The 10,070-nt window shown below is 36.6% G+C and overlaps 1 protein-coding gene across 1 annotated transcript in view; it reads right to left on the bottom strand.

The window, feature by feature from the left end:
- Positions 1 to 5,269: 5,269 nt before the first annotated feature.
- ZNF804B (zinc finger protein 804B) overlaps positions 5,270 to 10,070 on the bottom strand; it is a 478,055-nt gene continuing 473,254 nt past the window's right edge. Inside the window, exon 4 of the mRNA XM_037152435.2 lies at positions 5,270 to 8,918. Coding sequence (XP_037008330.2) covers positions 5,270 to 8,918 — 3,649 coding nt within the window. The remainder of the gene's footprint in view (positions 8,919 to 10,070) is intronic.

The raw sequence follows: 10,070 nt of genomic DNA, 5'->3' as shown, positions 1-10,070 counted from the left end.
TGTTCCTCATTTCAGTTCACAGTAAATCCATCCTTCTAGCTGATTGTGAAAAAACTATTGTCATCTCAGATTCCTCTCTTTGTTTTATACCTTATACCCAATATGAAGCATACTGTTTCAGTCCCACCTGAAGAACAAATGTAAAGTTTCACCACTTTTCAACAAGATTATCACTGAGCAAGTCACCAAATGCTCTTGTCTGAAACATTTCATTCAAACTGCCTCCTTCTCCCTACCTTCACTCCCTTAGAGATTCTTCACGATGCAATAGCTGAGTGATCCTGGTAAAACTAAGACAAATCATTTTGATCCTCTGCTAAAATTATCCAATAGCTTCTCATCTCACAATGAAAGCCAGGCATTATAATGGTTGACAAGATCCTAAATAACTGCTCCAGAATTACTTCTCTTATCACCTGTAATTCATCCCCTGAAACCTTATTTCCAAGTCACAGTGCTCTCTGCTATTTCTAGAACATGGAGCTCAACCACAGTTTGTTGAAACCCAATCTTTTCTCAACCTGGAATGCTCACTTCCTCACTTGCTCTCACAGTGAAGCTTCCCCTAACCTGATTTATAATTGTACTTTACCCACTACTTCCACTCAATCCCCTTTATTTGCCTTTCCTACTTACTTCCCTCAAAAGCATTTATCATCTGGCATATTAAATACTTCACTTGTTGGTTCTGTTTTTTCATAACTCAACTAGAATTAAACTACAGTATGGAAGGGTTTTTTGTTTGTTTTAGTCATATATGGTATATCTTCCGCAATAAGATTATTACCTAGTTTATGGCTCTTAATAATTAGTTGTTGTGCGGGGGGTGGGCCAGGAAGGGAGTACAAGGCAGAAAACTGTACTTGAAAAATAATTAAATTAAAAAAAAATAAAGTAGATAAGTAAAAAATAAAATACTTTTATTTTGTACTATTTGTTTTTAGTATATACCTATTATAGTTACAAGTGATTGTCTCTTCCTTTTCATTAAATATTCTGCTTAAAATTCTATCTATAAGTCAATAACATTTCATTCAACATTCCTCCATTGATAAAAGTGGAGATTTTTCTTCACCCCTTCCACATGCATGTTTTCTCAAGGATGATTGGTGTCATCAAGTGCACTTTTGTAGCATCTTCTAAATGTGAAGACTCAAATTCATTTGAAATGGCCATAAAATAATTTTGTCCATAGATTTTAAATTTCTTATACATGTTGTTTCTATAATTTCCCCTTTGAAGAATTTTCCTTAATAGGAAAAGTAAGATAAAATCTGATTTAGGTAACACTATACTTTTTTCATTAGATTATTTCTCTGTAGCAGGAAGCACTAATCAGAAACAAAAGGTCAACTTCATTTGGTTTTTCCAATAAATGGGATGTTAACAAAACATTAACCTAAACTCTGTTCATTTGGATGCACGTCTGTTGTGTTACTATTTATGGATGTATGGCACTTCAACAATTATTTTTAATCTTTTCCTTTTTGAATTTATATTAGATTTTTTTAGAGGACTACATGTTCCCACCTCACTGGAACCTTATATAGTTGTGGGTTTCCTCTTGTGATGCCATAACTTTTATAATTTCCCACTTTGGGGTATAAGTTATCTTTTATTTAAATGGTGAAGTCTGCTTCCTCCTAGTTCAAGATAGCATATCTAGTGAGCATTTTCATCACTGATAATACAGGACAGTCATTTGCATGCCATCAGTTCATATCCATCTATCTTTGTCCCTCAAAATTAAGTGCCTCGTATATGCTCTCTGGTCTAAACTTCTCAGGGATTAAATTGTCACAAAGACAATTATAAAAATTTATTGGATTTCCAATGAGTTCTCCATAATTATTCTGTTCTGGATCTATGTCTATTTTGTAATCTATTTAAGGACAGTCATCCACATTACTTTGTTCTGTGCTGGAACATTTGTAAACTATTTTTATAAGAAATATTTTATTTTGTTTCCTTTGGATTCACTCAATGTTTATCGATGTTCATTTATAATTACTTTTTTTGAGGTCAATACAAGATTAAATTCCTTGATATTTGATGCCTTTCCTCCATTTTTCTATTTTCTTTAGAAAATTTAGAATTTCTCCTGCCACATCCAAGTGAAAAGTCTCATCCCACAACTGTCTAGTTATATCTAGATAACTACATCTTTTTATGTTAAAATGTCAAATTCTCTCTCTCGCTCCCCCACACCTTTTTCTCACCAGCACCAGAGATGCTTTCTGTGACTATTTTCTTAGTATTAAGAAATTAAATTAACCTTTCAATTTCATTTCCCTCATCTGTACAGAGGAATGATAACATTGACCTCAAAAAATAGTTGTGAAAGCCAAAGCAAACCTGAGAAAGAACAAAGTTAAAGGTATAATGCTACCTGACATCAAACTATATTACAAGGCCACAGTAATCAAAACAGCATGGTACTGGCATAAAAACAGATACACAGATTAAGTGATCAGAATAGAGAGCCCAGAAATAAACCTATGCCTATGTGGTCAACAAATCCATGACAAAAAAGGCAAGAATATACAATGGAGTAAAGACAATCTCTTCAATGAAACTAGACCCCTTTCTTATACCATACACAAAAATAAACTCAAAATAGATTAAAGAATTGATAAGAATATAAACCATAAAATTCCTAGAAGAAAAAGTTGGTAGTGAACTCTTTGACATTGCTCTCAGCAATATTTTTTTGATGTATCTCCTCAGGCAAAGGAAACAAAAGATAAAAATGAACAAATGGGATGACATCAAACTAAAAAAGTTTTTCACAGCAAAAGAAACAATTAAAAATGAAAAGACAACCTACTGAGTGGAAGAAAATATTTGTCAGTGACACATCTGATCAGGTTAACATCTAAAATATATAAGGAATTCATACAACTTGATACCAGAATAACAAAAAACAAAAAAATCTCATTTAAAAATGTGCAGAGGACCTGAACAGACATTTCTCTAAACAGGACATACAGATGGCCAATCCACATATGAAAAGGTGTTCAACATCACTAATCATCAGGGAAATGCAAATCAAAACCTCAGTGAGGTATGGCCTCACACCTGTCAGAATGGCTATCGTCAGTACATCAACAAGCAACAAGTGGTGTTGGGGATGTGGAGAAAAGAAAACCTTCATGCCCTGTTGACTCTATGCAAAACCTCAAAAAATAAAAAATAGAACTATCAACAAAATTTCACTTCAAGGTAATTAGTTAAAGAAACCCAAAACATTCATTTAAAAGGATATATGCACTGCTATGTTTATTGTAGCATTATTTACAATAGCCAACATAGAGGTGAAGTAAAGCATCCACTGATAGATAAATGAATAAAGAAGAAGTGGTACATACATACAATGTAAGAGAGCTCAACCGTGGAAACTAAAGGAGTCTTACCATTTGAGACCACACAGGTGGGCCTAGAGGGTATTGCGCTAAGTGAAATAAGTCAAACAGAGAAAGACAAAAACCATATGATTTCACTTAGGTGTGCAATCTAAAACAAACAATAAACAAAAATATGAAACAGGAACAAAGTCATAGACACAAATTGATGGTTGCCAGATGTGAGGAAGCTGGGTGAAAAAGGGAAAGAGATTAAGAGGTGCAGGTTACCAGTCATAAAAACAGTCACAGGCTGAAAAGCACAGCATACGGAATGTAGTCAATAATATTGTAATAACTATGTGTGGTGTCAGATGGACTACATTTAGTGGGGCGAGCACTTCATAAGGTACACAAATACAATCACCGTGTTGTATACCTATGTTGAAACTAATATAATATTGTATGTCAATGATAATTAAAAATTAAAAAGTAAACAAAACAAAGTGTCTATTTAGAAAAATACAATAGTGAAGAATAAATGAAATAATGTGGGGAAAAGCTTAGCCTGACTCCCTTGGCATACAGTAGAACTTCAGTAAATACAGCTCTCCTCCCTGGGAAGCCAAGGTTGAATAAAGTGCCCTTTAATCTTCAGCAGTAGGAGAGTTTGCATTATAATACTCAGTGGGGGATGACTGATCACCTGCATTTCTGCTTAGTTTTCTCTGAAACCCATGTTTATGGGGAATGTACAGTCATACAGGTTTTTCTTTCATTTTAGGAATATAAAGTAATAAAGCAAACTGGAGGACCATTCAAAAATATAAATGTAAAAAATACAAATCTCATGGGCTAGAAAGCATTTGGAACAAATATTTAAAATCATTTGCAAAATTGCATGAATGGTGTTTTACTCATCATCATTCACCAAATTTTATAAATATCTAGTGTAATTGAAAAAAATACACCATGTACTTTTTAACATTTTCCCAGTAAATATCACATAAAAATTCTGAGCATTTCCAAACCCTTATGTCTCCACTTATACACTGGCTGGACACAGTAACCTTTCTGGGAAGAATAAAGAAGACATACTATTTAGTCCCTTTAATATTTGAAAGACTGACCAATGTATTCAAAATGTTATTTTGAGTATATTTTTATTTTGTATTGTCCAGTACTAATGATAGTTTTTATATATTTTCTTATACAAAAATTAAACATTCTCAATTTTATGTGAGTGATTCTTACAATTACAAAATTCTCTTTACATAGTTGTGTGGGAAATAAAGACAACCCAATTTTTCACAGAAACTCGATACTACAAGTGAGATCTGTGTAAAGATTGCTTTTCATTGAAGGGTAGTTTTTTTCCCTCAATCAGAAAACTTCTTGCTATTTCTTATTTTCTATGAAAATATAGATTATATTGATTGAAACAAATTATATAAACTGAAAGCTAGTTGTTAACCATAAAAAGTTATTTTTAATAATTAGTTTGTGTTACTGATCTTTTATTATTATCTGGTGAATAAAACCAAATGTGCATTCATTCATTCAGTCAGTCAACAAACACCTAGAACATACAGTATTATATTCCATTTTATTAATATTAATGATCTTCTTGAATGTTTTCTGTTATTGTTTTACAATACTATGTGAGAATTCATCTAAAAGGGATTTTTAACACTTTTTCCTCTCCCTTTCCATAAAATAGTTTTAAATTTGTCCTATTATTTTTTTCAAGTTACAAGAAATTCTTAAGATGCTCCTATTTCAATATCAGCAATTCATTTCATAGTTATATATTGGTCACATTTTGAATTGGCACCAGTATTTAAATCTGATAATAACCAGAACACTTACATCATTTGGTAGGTAGTGACAATTTGTTTTATTTGTCCCCAAAGAGGCTTTTACACTTATTACTTTGAGGGTGCTGACACATTTAAGGCCTCTTTCACTCCATTTAACTGTTGCATTTGACTGGAGCAAGAATGATGGCAAAGATCTTGACCTTGAAACACTGGTTGAATTAAAGGATTCAGGTGGATGATAGAAGCTGTGGCTGGGTTTAAGTGAGGGCCAAACAACGTGGGGATGAAAGCTGCGGGGGCCAGGGGCTGAAGTGCTATGTGAGAGGGGTGGAAGGGGGTAGCAGTGACTAAATGCAGGGGACCACCTGCCACGAAAGTGGGGTGTGCAGGGATGAGGGCTGGAGTCAGTGGTGAAAATGCGAATGGAGGATAATGTGGCTGTGACAGAGGGTGTAGGTGAGCTATAGGGAGGGGGTTACTCTGGGGGTTAATGGAGGCAGAAACAGCGAAATGCTGCAGGAACGTGTGGTGGATGGTGGTGAAAGAAGCATGCTGGTGAACTGGGACTGTCTGCACAGCTGATCCTGCAGGGAAGGCCCCCGGTCCCGCAGCTGGCAACACTCGGAGGTGCTTTGACAGGAGCTGCTTCTGCATATGCTGCTGGGCTTGGAGCTGAAGGAGCTTATATTTATCTATTTCATCAGGAGAAAATGTTACTGGCTGTTGAGTTAAAGGGGGAGAGAGAGATTTGGGACACAGTTCTAATTCATCTGCTACTTTGTCATGCTTCTGCATAGTTCTGTCATAGGAAGAGTCGACATTCCCCTCCACATGATTCATATGCATGCTTGCATCCTGCATGTTTGGATTTACTCGGTCCTCTTTGGTCTCTGTTGAATCAGTAACACCAGTGTATCTATTGGGTGGAAAAGCACCAGGGAAATCATTTGGCACTGGGTCACAGCATTGAATGAAAGGTTGGACTTCGCTTGTTAATGGTTTTGAGTGTTCTTTTGTTGTTGGGTTCTTTTTCATGTTTGGTGGCAGAGACTCTGCTACTATGTGAATTATGCCTTTAGAAAGATGGTTATCACAATCAGTGTCCACTAAAACAGTGAAATTATTTGTCTGTGAACTGTTGACTTTGTCTTTCTCAGTAGTTCTTTGCATTGCACTGCTTCTGTCATTATTTCTTTTACTTGGGGTTTGTATTTTTTCAGACAAAGACAATGCTGATCTGTTACAGCCTGGAGGTGTAAATTGAATTGTGCATTGGACTTGTGAATGAGCTTCTGATTCATTTTTACAAGTGTTTGAAGAGGCCTCAAAGTTAGTTGATTGTTCCTGACACTTCTTGGCTTGAACTCTTTCTAAAAGGCATTTGGCTGTCATGAAGGTCTTCCTTCCTTCTGTGATGTTTAACTCTGTGGTGTCTGAAGGGTGGCTGGAACGGTTCCTTAGAGGACAGCTGATATTCCCAGAGCGACACTGTGTGGGTTTTATGTTTCCCAGATGACAAACATGAGGGCCATGCAAAGACTGTTGACTTCTCTCACTTTTATTTACGTAATAAATTCTCTCTCCTGCGTAAGATCCCAATTGGCTGTGCTGAGGTCCCTGGCATGCAGGTGGATTTCCATTATTCCCAGCACAGAAAACCGGGGAGCTGGTGTCACACTGGGTGACTCTCCTGGATTTGGGCCCCAAAGACTGTTGTTGATTTTTGCCTAGTTTATATCTTTCTCTGCAGTGACCATGTCTACGTTTTGAGTATTTTTTATTTTTAAACGATTCCCACAATCTGCAGTTCCGGTCTCGCTGTATTTCAGACTGAAGACAGTCACTCTTTGCTACCTCCCCAGACCGGCAGAGGCAGCCATCCTTTCGGCGTTTCCCTTTGAGCCTTTTAGCTGAGTCAGGTTCTCTTTTACAGAAGTACAGCAAATTACCGCTGCTGTTGCCACTGGACCTCTGACTTGAGCAAGTGCTGGGCGTTCTGTCGGGGGATGTGTCTGAAGGACTAGAACATGCATCAAGAGACAGCTTAGGAGGACTTCTCTGGTAACTTTGGTTTCTGCACCCAGACGTTCTGTTGGTCACGCTGATGCAGTCACTATTCAACACCACGCTGAAGTCCTGCCCATGGTCACTCTGACCCCTTACTGTGTAAGGACTAGAATTCCAGCTGAATTGACTTCCGTCTTCAAAATCTGAATGAGGATCACAGGGAATCAGTTCATGCTTTTTAGTCCTAGGGATGTAAGGAGTAAAGGACAGGCCCTCGTTTATGTCATTTAGAACTACCCTTGGGCAGCTTTGCCAATGGGGCCTTACAGGTTCCTTAAGCTCATTATCACTATTGTTTCCTGCACAATTCTTTAGTGAGATATCAAGGTAAGCAGGCACTTCAGGATTTTTCATTTCTAAATCACTTGCACTAATATTGTGCTCGCTTATGTTTGGCTCGGAATCATTGTATCCCAAATGATGTTTTCTCTGGAAATTTTCCCAATCTGGATTAGCTATCATCTTTGGTTTCAGAGATTGATTATCTTCTTGGATCCAATTTTCTTGGTCTTTGATTAAACCTGAGACTTGGCTCTCTATTTTAGTCTTCATTTCTAAAGGCTCCTTAATCAATTTTGTTTTTAAGTCCTCTGAATCACCGCCATGCTTTGCATTCCGAGAAATCTTGAAATCAAAATATAATGGGTTGCAGCCATAAGAGATACAGGGCTCTGTTTTGGTAAAGAGCAGAAGCTCCGTAGGCCACTGGAGAGTGGTGTGGCCATCCTTGCTTTGCACGTGGAGATAAGGCAATGGTTTGGGCTTCACATCACGTGAACACGCTTCTCTTAGGAGCCTGTGCACATTTTTGCTAACTCTTTCTGCTCCATCTAAGGATTTTTCTCTCCTCTCCTTTCTGCAGTTGGGATTCTGATGCACTGGGTCATTTTGCTCACTTGGCTCTAGTGATGGAAACTCATCCAGACATTCGAACATCCTGGCATCACTGTGCTTGTAAATGTTTGGTAGGCTGGAGGAAGCATATGCTTGGCATGTGTGATTAATGTAGTTTTCTGAAAGGTTCTTCAGTGTATTTCTAGTTTCTTTTTCTCTACTGGAAGGAGTAAAATCCACCTCTGAAGGATGCATGTTAGATTTAGAGAAAGGAGAATGGATGCCAATCGAGTCTTGTAAGGTTTCAGCAGAGTCATTTTTGTCTCCCCAAACTTGAGAGCTTATGGAGACACTATTGTGCAAAACACTCCCCAGGGGGCTTGATGAGATGTTTGCTTCTTCTTCCTTAGTGAGGTGGGTCCCCTCGTTTGCAAACCTGCAGCACTTGCATTTCTCCACAGTTCGTTTTGTTTTATAGATGGGTGACTTGTTACAATCATGGGTTTCTTCTGTGTTCTCGCTAAAAACTGATGCAGAAGATTCTAATCTCACGTGTACTTTTTTTGAAAAAGAAAAGGATACTCCTGTCCGGTGATTTGCATTACTGAGATCTGAAGATGCTTGTGGCACCCGCTTCCCAAACAAATAAAGTCTGTCTGTTTGTAACTGGTGTCGACTCGGGGTGGTAGACCGCTGTTTGTCGGAAATGCTCCTGGGGAGGTTCTTGCCTTTAAGCAGAAGAGCACTCTTCATACAGGATGCTTTTCTGCCATTCTTAACTGGGAAAATTCCTTGCTGGAGTTGCTTTTCCATGGCTATCCTGGGGGCTTTGTATGCTGGTCCATTTCCAGAAACACTGTAAATACAGTAAATATCAACATGATTAAGACATTAAATCTTATCCATACATGAATATTTCATAGTGTTTCCATGAGGGGTCATCCTACTGCTTATAAACTCTGTCTACTGTGATCTGACCATTTCACTGCACTTATAACTCAGTATATCTGTGTTCAGAGTGGCTATTTCAAATTGCATCATTTAAGTGTATTTTTGTGAAATTAGCAAAAGACAACAGAAGGTGAATATCTTGCTAGACTGCAAAAGAAAATAGCATACCGCATTTATGTCACAGTATATGTCTTCCAGAACATATCAATTTTTGGAATATAGATTTAATATTCCTTTACAAAGAGTTTTCCCATCAGTGCTTTCAGATTAAGTAAGAAATTATATGGAGTTAAGTCACTTCCAAAGTATAAAAATATATCTTTAATTTTTTATATAAATTCTATTATTTTATAATTTTTGTTTACCCTAATTTTTTTGTTCCTATAATTTGTTTTAAAAGTCATTCATGTTAACTTCCTTTTAAATTGGAGTGGTTAGTTCTCCCTTTATAACTTCTTACTATTTTGACTAATTATAACAAATGTAAGTAGCACACATTTATAAGCTATTTTGATACCATCAATACCCTCTTGAAGTCTTTTATTTTGGTTCTTACCAAAATATGTTCTTTCTACCTTGTGTGTGCTTGTGCGTGTGTGTATATATAACATATAATCTTTTAGTGGCTTTGAAAAGATTATTTTTACTGAGCTTAATTAGTAATTCAACCAGAAAATGGGAAATATATACATATGTATATACATATATGTGTGTGGGTGTGTATGATGAAACTCTTTAAATTAAAATCATCTCTTTGAGGTTCTACCTGTAAAATCTCTACTACAGAATAAGACCTTACTGGGGAAAAGGCAATACAAATCACAGCAATTATCCAATTGTTTGTTTTGAGCTTTTTCCTTTTTCTTTTCACCTGCTCCATATGTGTGTGTTTGCTTTTTTCTATTTTAGAATTTTAGTTCATTTTTATTCAGTCATTGGCTGCTGAAGTATACAATACTGAAACAACTGGTGTCTTTTCCATGTGTAGTTAAGTTCTAATGGAGAGGACAGCTTTCTGAGCCCTTCATCTGAAAACTTCTTTCTCATTGCCTTCACT

Source organism: Artibeus jamaicensis, unplaced genomic scaffold (genome assembly GCF_021234435.1).
Source record: "Artibeus jamaicensis isolate MK-2021 breed Jamaican fruit bat unplaced genomic scaffold, CSHL_Jam_final contig_787, whole genome shotgun sequence".
Lineage (NCBI taxonomy): Eukaryota > Metazoa > Chordata > Mammalia > Chiroptera > Phyllostomidae > Artibeus > Artibeus jamaicensis.
The sequence above is the reverse complement of the archived record's forward strand: the minus strand, read 5'-3'. Positions and strand labels throughout refer to the sequence as shown.